The sequence below is a fragment of the Orycteropus afer genome, unplaced genomic scaffold (genome assembly GCF_000298275.1).
Source record: "Orycteropus afer afer isolate SDZICR_OR568_19922 unplaced genomic scaffold, OryAfe1.0 scaffold00043, whole genome shotgun sequence".
Lineage (NCBI taxonomy): Eukaryota > Metazoa > Chordata > Mammalia > Tubulidentata > Orycteropodidae > Orycteropus > Orycteropus afer.
This window is the reverse complement of record NW_006921630.1, coordinates 14,943,619-14,955,970: the sequence shown is the minus strand read 5'-3', so window position 1 is coordinate 14,955,970 and position 12,352 is coordinate 14,943,619. Positions and strand designations below refer to the sequence as shown.

At 35.9% G+C, this 12,352-nt stretch overlaps 1 protein-coding gene across 1 annotated transcript in view; it reads left to right on the top strand.

The window, feature by feature from the left end:
- The window catches only part of LOC103194298 (influenza virus NS1A binding protein), a 12,754-nt gene extending 1,949 nt beyond the window's left edge, over positions 1-10,805 (top strand). The window contains exons 4-13 of the mRNA XM_007937683.2: positions 786-959; positions 1,276-1,401; positions 2,765-2,872; positions 7,204-7,333; positions 7,582-7,806; positions 8,270-8,391; positions 8,476-8,602; positions 8,679-8,810; positions 8,934-9,107; positions 10,552-10,805. Of these exons, the coding sequence (XP_007935874.1) occupies positions 786-959; positions 1,276-1,401; positions 2,765-2,872; positions 7,204-7,333; positions 7,582-7,806; positions 8,270-8,391; positions 8,476-8,602; positions 8,679-8,810; positions 8,934-9,107; positions 10,552-10,805 (1,572 nt within the window). The remainder of the gene's footprint in view (positions 1-785; positions 960-1,275; positions 1,402-2,764; positions 2,873-7,203; positions 7,334-7,581; positions 7,807-8,269; positions 8,392-8,475; positions 8,603-8,678; positions 8,811-8,933; positions 9,108-10,551) is intronic.
- Positions 10,806-12,352: the final 1,547 nt, after the last annotated feature.

Below are 12,352 nucleotides of genomic sequence, written 5' to 3'. Positions count from 1 at the left end.
CCCCCCCCCGTTATCTGTTTTCCTATATTTCTGGGTTTCTCTTTTAAGTATTCCTTCTAGAATTTAACACCAATGAGAAGTGCTTAATAATTCATGGGGGGATAGCATTTAATTCTGTGTAAACTACAGTCTGTTGGCCAGCTGCCTGCTTTGTAAATAAAATTTTACTGAAACATAGCCATGCGCATTCACTTACGTAGGGTCTGTGGCTACTTTCCAGCTGCAATGACAGTTGAGTAGTTTCGACAGAGACAGTGTGCACCACAAGCCTAAAATATTTACTCTCTGGCCGTTTAAGGAAAAAATTTGCTGGCCTTTGTGTGAATGTCACTCCTAATCGAGTCTTTCTGTGGATTATAGCATTCCTAGTTCTCCCTCATGTAGTTGGTAGTTCTCCAAAATTACCGCCTTGTCTTGTTGTTTGCTTCAGCCAAACTAAATTGCCTGTAGCATCTTCCCTACTCCCTTTCTATATACAGTATCAACATCTTTCCTAGAAAGCCTGGTTCAGATACTGCCTTTCATGAAGCCTTAACTAATTATTGTACTTGGAAAAACCTACATAGCATTTCAGTTTGTTTCCTCTCTTTCAAAACACAACTCGAACATTTGTATGACGTTCTGTGCTCTTTATCATTTACGTATGTGTTTATTCCCACTCTTAAACTTGCTCTAAGGGAGTGATTTTTTTTTTTTTAATGTGTTTTTGTATCTCCACATAGTGCTTAGACACTGAGTATATAAAATATATGTAAGTGTTGGCACTTGTGTATTTCTCTTCCAAGGTTTGTGGTGATTATTTACTATCTAGAATGGATGTTACCAGCTGCATCTCTTACCGAAATTTTGCAAGTTGTATGGGAGATGCCCGTTTGTTGAATAAAGTTGATGCTTACATTCAGGAGCATTTGTTACAAATTTCAGAAGAGGAAGAGTTCCTTAAACTTCCACGGCTAAAGGTAAGTAATGAACTCTGTAAACAGAATTTTACTCTGTAGCTCAGGCAGAGAACTTTGTTCACGTTTCAAGGAAATGAATAATGTTTAGGAAAAACTCATTGACCTGACACCATTATATTCAGCAATGTACTGGTTTCTGTGTACCAGTTTGTTGACTTTAGTTGTTCTTGTGTTGTGTACTGGTTTCCTTACATATAAGAGTAAATGTATAGAATGCAATTGGGCATTGATGATAACTTTATTATGAAATTGAGTCGTAAACTAGGAATTAGAGGCTCAACACTGATCCATGTTCATTGTGCTTCCCCAACTCTAGCTGGAGGTAATGCTTGAAGATAATGTTTGCTTGCCCAGCAATGGCAAATTGTATACAAAGGTAATCAACTGGGTGCAGCGTAGCATCTGGGAGAATGGAGACAGTCTGGAAGACCTGATGGAAGAGGTTAGTTTTTAAGTAAATGGGATTCAACAGTTCTTAAAAATTATTTTGCTATAACATGAAGGATTCCCTTTCACTTTTATTTTGTAACCTTGACCCTAAAGAATTTAAATTTTGCTATAGGTACCCCTAAGCTGAGAAACAGGGGGGGTGTCCAGGTGAGCTGAATGAATTGTTCAGTTTGGTCTTCTGCTTTTCTTTTTTTATTTCTTTGCTTATTATGTGCTGTTAACTTTCTTTAAAGTAGCATGTAATTTGCTTTAGAAATGGGAGGTGGTACTGAAATTTTCTGTAGATTCTTAATTTTTCTTCACAGGTTTTTGCTTTAAATTTGATAAGTAGGTAAAAGCTTCTAATGGTTGTTCCTCCCCATTGATTTATCTCCCCATAGGTTTATTAACAAAACTAGGATACCCAAGACTGAAGAAACCAAGAAGAAACCTCCAGTGTATTGACACGTAAAGAAGCAGCAGTCCTGCCCCAGTTCTCCTAAGAAAAATCCGCTGTGGGCAGAGAACGATGATGATTTAATGGTGTTTACTCCTTTACAGGATTCTTATCTTTAAAGCTTTGTGATTTTCAATGGTGTTATTCTTATATATAGCCACTCACTGAACTCGAGCTACCTTTTAAAAGTACACAAGAAAAAAAAAAATGGTGGAGAAGTGGTGGAAATTAAAAATATGCAGGTGGAGCCGTGAAGTAACCTAGAGTTTCATCACTCAACTTACAAGCCTTTCAAAAGGGTTAATGATTTACTAACAGATAGTAAATCTGTTAGGCCTTTAAAAATACTTTGTCATTGTGTTCTATAAGGCTAACAGGTGATCCTTAGATTCTAAATCATTTCCCACTTAAAAAGCAGATGCATTACTTTATTTGCATCTGCAGAGGGAAGTATTTCTACAGCTTGTTTGGATTGTTTTTTATCTGTTTTTCTTGGTATTGCCTCTTCTGCCCAGGAGATAATACTTTTATGAAAATCAGACCATATATCTTCAATAGTGTAAACCATATTCAGTATTTCATTTTTTATTGTAAATATGTATATTCTTTTAAGAGTCTGTATATTGTATTAGTGCCTTTTTTTAATGTTACATAATAGAAACTGTAAAAAATGAAGATTTCTTTCAAGCCAATCAAGCAAGCCAAGGATTCTTCAGCCAGTATTACAAGATTTTGTATTTGATTTTGTGTTTTTAATTTTTACCACCATGACATGTGTTTTTCTTTGCTCCATGATCCTGCCAGAGTGAGATGTCAAGAAGCTCCCTGGAGGTTACCTTGAGGAGTTTGTGTAATCTGCATACTAGTGGAGTAGCCTTGGAGACAGCAGCCACATGGGTGTTCTGTTGCTGTTTTGCAGGTTCAAACCTTGTACTACTCAGCTGATCACAAGCTGCTTGATGGGAATCTACTAGATGGACAGGCTGAGGTGTTTGGCAGTGATGATGACCACATTCAGTTTGTGCAGGTACACAATGCACAGTCTGAGGTAACCTCAGGTTAAACTTGAGTAGAGAATTTTATAGCATACTTAAATTTTCCTTTAATAAAGGAAAGTGGAAAAATCTCATTGGTATAACTTGGACAGAAACATTTTCAAGAGAAACAAGCATACCTATCTTAGGGTTACTAGTAGGTCTGCCACATGAGAAGAAATTACCTCAACAAATTAGGGTACCTCATTTAAGTTTTTTCCGTAAAATAGAATACAAGTAGTAATAAGAAAAATGGACAGTAAGATGAAGCAGTGTAGAACTTACTTTAGGATTTGATTAGTCTGTGACAGAAATGACTATTAGATCTAATTTTAAAAAGGTGTGGGGACTCAAAATTCTTAATGGTTATGAAAGGAATTTTAGGTGTTTCTTATGATGCCTTAGTGTTTTGTTGTTTTTTTTAATTGGAAACAATTATTATTGTTAAGTTGAATTATATAAAGTAATAAAGTGGTGTAGTTGATCAGCTGTTAACAAATTGATGTAGATACTTGTTGAGCAAAATGAACTGAAACAATGTAGTTCCATTGTGCTGAGAAGCAAATTACTTTGACTTTTATAGAATCCAGTTTCATTTTTACCCTACCTTTAGAGGATACCTAAATAAACAAAAACACACAACCAAATCCATGGCCTTTGAATGCATTCTGACTCATAGCAACCCTGTAGTACAGATTTGCCCTGTAGGGTTTTCAGGGCTATAAATCTTTATGGAAGTAGGCTGCCTAATCTTTCTTCTGCAAAGCAGCTGGTGGTTTTGAACCACCAACCTTTCAGTTAGTGCCAAGAACTTTATTATATCTATAGTGGTTAAAACACATAACTATTCAAAAACGTTATCAACTATATGAGAACAAATAGATATAAACTTTTTAGTTTATGGACAAATAACATGTAGAAAACTATGTTCATTGTTAAGTGTCACAAAGTGAACCCACCAGTATAATCATGGTTAAGCCATGAAGAGATTATTTCTAGCATCCTGGAAGCCCTTCTCTTGTCCCTTCCCAATCTTGCCATTCACTATGCCAAAGAAAGCCATTGTAATAACCTCCAACACTATCCCATACTGTGTTCTGTGTTTTAACACAGTTTATCTAATATCATGAACTAGTTTGCCGCTGTTTTATGTAAGTGGTGATACAGCATGTATGTATGCATTTGTGTCTGGCTCAGCATTGTATTTATGAGTTGTTGCAGATTGAGGGGTGTTTTTAATAATTAGAAGGTAATTGATGCAAGTAGTAACTTGTTTGGTGAGTGCTTAACATAGTGTTCTATAGCAATAGTGGCTGAATATTTTTAGGCTCAAAAAAGTTTTGGGTTTGAATTAGTTGAGAACTTTGTTCATGTTAATGCATTTTGAATATTTTGTATGTTTTTCCTCTTAACTTTAACATATAAGTTACTATTTTAAAAGTAATTTTTTATAAAGCAAAGGTTGAGTGGTATGTGGCAGACCATGGTTTTATGTGGATTCAAAACATTAAAAAAAAGGGAAATTTCAGAGAAGATGACATATGTAAAGTATTAGGATTTAGAGGGTTTTGCATGGCAGATGGAGAGAAATGTGTAAGATAGCAAAGAATTTCTGTGGAAGGAATTGCAAGTGATGAAACTGGGGAAATAGGTAAAATGCCACATGAAAGGGGCTTCACTTGACTATGAAGGTTGTGAGGAAACTTCAGAGAATTTTATACAAGGGAATAGAGTGATATGAACAGATACATATTACAACATTAGTAATAATGGCGCACTGGGCAAAACTTTTGAGTCCAGCAATAAGGAGAATGGTTAAGCTATAGTATTTCTGTACAGCGAAGATCTGTATGTTCACTGATAGTGAGATTTTAAGATAGTTAACTGTTAGGTGGCAGTCTTTGGGTGGTGGGATTCCAGATGATTTGTAATTTTTTTTTTTTTAACTTTCCCAAAATTACTGAACCCTTTCTATTTTTATATCCAAGTCAGAAGGTGGATTATAGCTTGTGGGGACAATGTGTAGATTTTTACAAACAGCAGTTATGGTGAAAAAAGGGGTTTGACCAAAAAGCATGAAGGAGAAATGATGGATTTTAGACTATATTTATATAGATTTAGTTAAGAGGCCTTAGTGATTATTTAGGAAGATGATGGAAAAAGAATTTGTGGGGTTCTGACATGTGTAGCTCATTAGAAGGTGATTCCATGAATAGAGATCATGAAGTGAAAAGACAAAGAGGACACACAGTTAGGTTTCAGAGATAGAGGAGGAGGTCGAGAAGCCATTTGAAAAGCAGGAACAGTTAGAATTGTCTTATAAAAGCTACCTACAAAAGGAGAAAAAGTTTTAAATGAAACTAAATTATCAACTGTCAGATCTTTCTCTGGGAGGTCACATAAAATAGAATTAGGGATGTTTCTTTTATGTTGGTTTTAGGAAGTCACTTGATAACCTTTAATGGATTCAGAGAATATGGAGGATAAGAAACCCCTTACCTTGAGAAGTGATTGTGACTGAAGAAGACGACATAGTCTGTAGCGAATACGCCCGATTGGTAGCCAGAGGCAAGGAAGTATGAGCCAGTGGATAGCCTGGGCAGGAGGAACTGATCTGGGAAAGGTTGAAGATGATGAAGAATTAAAAAGGGTTGTGTTTGAAGATGTTCCATAAGGAATATAAAGGAGTTAGCTAGCATTTTTCTATATAAGGCTTGTTAATTATATAGCATTAGTAGGTGCTCATTGTTATTAGTCCTTTACTCTTTCACGTTTTCTTTCATTCACAGAAAATATAGTTTTCTTCAGTAATCTCTTAATGTAAGCATCATCGATTTTGTAATGCTTTGAATCCTTTCTTTCCACAGATTGGGATGTTTTATGTATTTTATATAATTTCTAGTAGCAGAGGACACAGTCTGTCATAGTATAAGAGGGGAGGGGAGGCTTTATACTCAGCTAGGATCCCTAATATTTAGTATAGATTTGTGGCCTTAGGCAGTGCATGTCTTCTGAGTTTCTTTAAATCTGTAAAATGGATAGGTAATGCCCCTCACATGATTAAAAAAGAATGATGTGAATAAAGTGCCTAATACGGGTAGGGACATAATAAATGTCTAAATACAACTTAATAACAACCAGTAACATGGAAATTACTTGTTTTCTCTTAAAGTAACTGACAGATACGGTAGCCACATTTGTTGAATGGCCCAGACCAAACTTTTGAAAGATTTTTTTAAAAATAAAAAAGAATATATTCGAATAGCTAACAAAATCTTTTTTCCTGTTACTTGTTACATGATTTTTTCCTTCTGTTAGAATCAGAAATTTTCATTAGGCATCTTACCTGTCCACATGTTTTGGTTCTGGGAACCATAATGAGTGTATGAGCACACTTGGCTGGGTACACAAGGCACTGTCAGTTTGTTTGGCAGTTTCTCTAAGAATATTCTTGACTCTTCCATATCATACCTTTTGGGAGTGGCAAGGGCTAAAGTAATTGGAAGAAACCAGCTCTTACGCGAGCAGAGTGCAGCTCTCACAGTCATTTGAAAGTGGGCAGCTTTGCTTATCTCTTCCTCTTTTAGTCTTCCTGTATCTTCTACTTTTATGAGAGTTTGGTACTTTCAGTGTTACCGTTTAATTTCTGATTACTGTTTTTTATTTTTGTGTTTCAATGTACTTATATTTGTCTGGAAGACCACTCTATAATATCTGTAAGGTATCTCTAAAGAAATAGAGCCTTAAGTGTTTCTTATAGTTGCTGCTTTTGTCTTGTATAAAATATTTCCCAAGAGATTGGATGAGTCTCACTTTTTGCTGGCACCGTATAAAAGATACTAGTACATGTGGATTAGATTTGACAGTTTCACGAAGACTGGGTAAATGTGTATTCTATTCTGTAAGTTAATTCATGCCATTATAAAATTTTTAGCATCTTTTGAAAAATTCTATACTTAATGTAAACAGTATGGGAGTTGAAGTGGATTATGAGGCCTTTTTCCTTTTTATTTTTTTTCCATTGAGATAGCATGGTGATACTTGATCTGCAGCAAGTTTTTTGAGTTGTTGAAATTGAGCTTTTCTGACCAGATAGTTTGTGTAGGTTAGTTGTTTCATTTTTAAGTGGAAATGGAAGTATGCTAGTAATTTATATAGCTGGAACATGTTGGTTTGTGTTAAATTTACATGTGCCATAAATGTCATATGTAGCTGAAAGATGCTGTTTTTTTTTTTTTTCAATGCTGTGGAATAGCTCAGAAACAGTGGTACGTCAGTGTATGGTCTTCGGCTAGGTTTCTGTAGCTACCTTTTGATTTTGCAGAAAAAGCCACCACGTGAGAATGGCCATAAGCAGATAAGTAGCAGTTCCACTGGATGTCTCTCTTCTCCAAATGCTACAGTACAAAGCCCTAAGCATGAGTGGAAAATCGTTGCTTCGGAAAAGACTTCAAGTAAGTCTTTGACACTTGCCAGATTGTCTTCTATTTATTGATTCACTTACTTATAAGAAGAAACACTGTGCCAGAACCATTTAATACTTAATTGGCTACTTGAGGGAAAAAAACTGAGAAGCAAATTTAGGAAACAATGGCAGATTGTTCAGTCTGGGATCTGGAAAATGTGGAATCCAATTCGAAATCACGCAACAACCAAAAGTAATAATAAGTGCATCTTAAACGTAGAATTCTTGTCCTTACAGATAATACTTACTTGTGTCTGGCCGTGCTGGATGGTATATTCTGTGTAATTTTCCTTCATGGACGAAATAGCCCACAGAGCTCACCAACAAGTACTCCAAGACTAATTAAGAGTTTAAGCTTTGAGATGCAACCAGATGAGCTAATAGAAAAGCCCATGTCTCCAATGCAGTATGCAAGATCTGGCCTGGGAACAGCAGAGATGAATGGCAAACTTATAGCTGCCGGTAAGAACAGTAAGGATGACGGTTTCTTATCAGAAGATTTCAAATGGCTAAACCTGAAAATGGGTGTTGACACTTACTTGCTTGTGATATGCAAACTTTGAAAGAGGAGGTTTGTTAGGCCTTCTTTGTTGGCATTATTATCACATTCTAAGAACATAGGGAAATGACAGGTGAATGGAATTGTGTGTGCTTAATTTTCAGGTCAATGTCTGTCTGCAATTGAAAAAAAAATTAGGAGTTTTGATTTCCAAGCAACAACTAACTAAGTGCTTTATTATACTGATACTTTTTTAATTCTTAATCTATAACATGTGCTTATAAAACAGCAACTGAATCCCTAATAAGTTTGTGGAGAGAAGGGCTTTTTATTTTTAATTGTGCAGATCACTTAAAACCATACTAGACAGGAAACCCTGGTTCAGTTTAGTATTTTAAACATAAATCTTCATTGTTCTTTTACCAGGTGGCTATAACAGAGAGGAATGTCTCAGAACAGTTGAATGCTATGATCCACATACAGATCAGTGGTCCTTTCTTGCTCCCATGCGAACACCGAGAGCCCGATTTCAAATGGCTGTACTTATGGTAAATATATTATGTTACAACTCATATTTAGCTTTTTAACGTAGTTTTAGAATGGTGGAAGTTCTAATCAGACTGTTGCCATAGGGCCAACTCTATGTGGTAGGTGGATCAAATGGCCACTCAGATGACCTGAGTTGTGGAGAGATGTATGATCCAAACATAGATGACTGGATTCCTGTTCCAGAATTGAGGACTAACCGCTGTAATGCAGGTAATAATGCTTCTGAGATAGCTAATATTTAAATATGATAATTACCAATATATAACGTTCTTTTATACTTTCATAGGAGTGTGTGCTCTGAATGGAAAATTATACATTGTTGGTGGCTCTGATCCGTATGGTCAGAAGGGACTGAAAAATTGTGATGTATTTGATCCTGTAACAAAGTCATGGACAAGCTGTGCTCCTCTTAACATTCGTAAGTTGTTTGTTTTGCTTTAAAGTTGGTTAATAAATAACAAAGACCCTTGAATCAGCAGGATGTGTGCTTTACACCTAGTTTTGAGAGATGTAACAGTTTTGGTTTGACTTGATTTTATAGGTAGACACCAGTCTGCAGTCTGTGAGCTCAGTGGTTATTTGTACATAATTGGAGGTGCGGAGTCTTGGAATTGTCTGAACACAGTAGAACGTTACAATCCCGAAAATAACACCTGGACTTTAATTGCACCCATGAATGTGGCTAGGCGAGGAGCTGGAGTAGCTGTTCTTGATGGTGAGTATTGGGATTTAGGGAGGCAAGGAGTACTTAGTGGAAGCGGTTTTCTATAATTCTAATTCGGTAATAACTACAGATGATCCCCAACTTTGAATATATGAACTGTGCTTAAAAACCATCTGTTTAATGTGGTTGCTTGATTGTTTTTGTACATGTTCTCGTTAGTAACATGTACAGCATACAATGTTGCAGTGTGTAATTTGCTGCTGTTCTTACCAGGTATTCACTTTAAGATGTTCATTGTAGATAGATCTGCTATTCAAAACAATGCTATATAGCAGGCAGTAATGAAAACTGAAAAACAGGTATTTGACTTATATCAGAACTGACTTGACAACAAGAGTTGTTGGAATAAAGCCCTGTCCTCTAAGTCAGATACCTATATATACTTACATAGATATGAATTCTGAAATAGCCCTCACTTCTGGAGCTTTGCTGTCCATTAAGAGTCTTTTCTACTTAGAGATTCCTAATAAAGGATACATAGCTTAAATATATGAATGCACCAATTTTTTGATGAGTTCACTAAATGAAGTTGTCATTTACTTCCATAAGCCACACCCATAATGCAACATCTTGAATTCTGTGTTTCCGTATCTTTAGAACAAGAATTTAAAGATAATTTGCAAATCTTTCTAACCAGAAGCAGAATTTAAAACTATTTTAACAAGTCTTTCCAAAACATTGAACTTTGTTTTATGTAGTTACAGCTTTCTATTCACATCTCTCTTAACTGATTTAAAGCAGCTCTGGTGGCATAGTGGTTAACAGCATTCCGCTACTAAGCAAAAGTTCTGCGGTTTGAACCCACCAGCTGCTCCTTGGGAGAAAGATGAGGCAATCTGTTTCAATAAAGATTTATAGCCATGGAAAAAACCCTATGGGGCAGTTCTTCTCTGTCCTAAAGGGTCACTGTGAGTCACAATTGACTCCATAGCAGTGGGTTTGGTTTTTCTTTTTTAAAAAACTAATGGTTAATTGTATAATTATAATAATGGAATCAGTTAGCTTTGTTATTGGAACAAACATAGGTTGAAATCCCCATGGGAATGGGTTTTTATCAATCTTATTGTATCCCCAAAAGAGCCCTGGTGGCACAGTGCTTAAGCACTTAGCTGCTAACTGAAAAGTTGGTGGTTTGAATCCACTAGCCACTCCATAGGAGAAAGATTTGGCAGTTTGCTTCTGTAAAAAGATTTGCAGTCTTGGAAACTCTGTGAGGCAGTTCTGCTGTATCTTATATGGTGAGAATTGACTTGCCAGCAGTGGTGGTTTATTTGGTTTATAATCCCACCTTTTAGAGTGTTCATACTTTTTGGCAGAATGAAGAGACATTTCTACTTAAGAACCATTGATTTTAGCAAGAGAATAGCTAGTTGTTGTTTTCCTTCTTCTTTCTTCTGTATTTTACTCTATTTATCCTGTTTCATTTCTCTTTCAGGAAAACTGTTTGTAGGTGGTGGCTTTGATGGTTCTCATGCTATAAGTTGTGTGGAGATGTATGATCCAACTAGAAATGAATGGAAGATGATGGGAAACATGACTTCACCAAGGAGCAATGCTGGGATTGCAACTGTAGGAAACACCATTTATGCAGTGGGAGGATTTGATGGCAATGAATTTCTGAATACGGTGGAAGTCTATAACCTTGAGTCAAATGAGTGGAGCCCCTATACGAAGATTTTCCAGTTTTAACAAATTTAAGATCCTTTCAAACTAACAGGCTTAGTGATGTAATTGTGTTTAGTAAAGGTACATTTGTGAATAAGGAGGGTGGGTGGGTATAGATGTTGCTAACAGCAACACAAAGCTTTTGCATATTGCATATTATTAAACATGCTGTATATACTTTTTGTGTTTATTTGGAAAGGAATGCAGAGATGAAGGTCTGTTTTGTGTATTTTTAGAACTACTTTGGTTTCTTTACTTTCTGGAAGTTGGTATTGTAAAAGAATAAACCTAGACTTGATTGGGCATATCATTTCAAGAAGTCCCCTCTCCTCCACATTTGTTCTGCCAATTTGCACATGAAATGACTGTTCCCTCAAATGTGTATCATGGGGCAAGAGGGAGGGAGGAAGGGGGGGTAGGGTTTTAAGATGTAGGCAATTGGGATTTTTCAGGGCCCTTTTTCAATAACTGGAACAATCTGTAACAAAAAAGACTTATTTAACTAGATGACAATGACTATTTTTGTTTTTATTAAAAGGAAGCTGATATGCCTACCAATATTTAATCTTTTATGATTGCATTTTTATAAGTTTTTATATTCTCAGCATAGTGTTTTATTCTGATGAAGGAAAACGTGACAGATTAAAATTATTGACGCACTAGAGGCAGTCTTAAAGTATGCAAAGTGGGATGAGTGGGAATGTACACTTCAAAGCATTTTCTTTGGGTTTTTTTTTTTTTTGAGATTATAGTATAAGTTTATTTGAATGGAGTTGCTGAACAGTAACATAGCTTTGATTTTTTTGTATTTGAAACACTTGATTTTAAATATTTTGACTTGAGGGTGTATTTTATATAGTATAAAACATTTAATATAACTTTTATCTTCTAAATCCTGTTTTTATTGTTAACAACTCTGTATGGTAGCCCTCGGTTGTGAAAAAAATTACTGGGTTTGTGAATGTAGTCTATATCAGAACTATGTTTTTGTTCAGTTTTTCTATTCAACTGGATAAATACTGGTTGGGGTGACTTGGTGTCTAATGTGTAATGCTACACATCTAACTTCTGGTGCCAAAATTAGCACGTCCTGATGCTTGCTGCTGATGCAAACACATTAAAGGTACTTTGCAGGAGATCCTTGCACCATGAAATTAACATCCAAATGTTGTTTGTGTACTCATTCACTACTAAAAGTTTGGGGAAACTTTTTTCCCCAGTAATGATGAGCTTTACTGGAAACTATTCACTTTACCCTCGATAGGTGAGATTTTTTTTTTTCCTCATAGAATACAAAGCACATAGGAATGTAATAAACCAACTGGGATGATATGGTGACTTCACTGGCTACCTTGAGTAAGGAAAGGTATTAGGTGTTTTTCCCACAGGTACTTTGCCACCTTACTTCAAACACCAAGAAAGAAAACTGGCTTAGTTCCTCACTGTCCATCTATACCTGGTTTGTTTGGCTCTGGGCTAAGACTAGGTGAGCAGATTTCAGTTTGCCTACCATGATGGCTGTTTTTTAAATGGACTATATTATGTCCTATTTAAATCAAACCAATCTCACT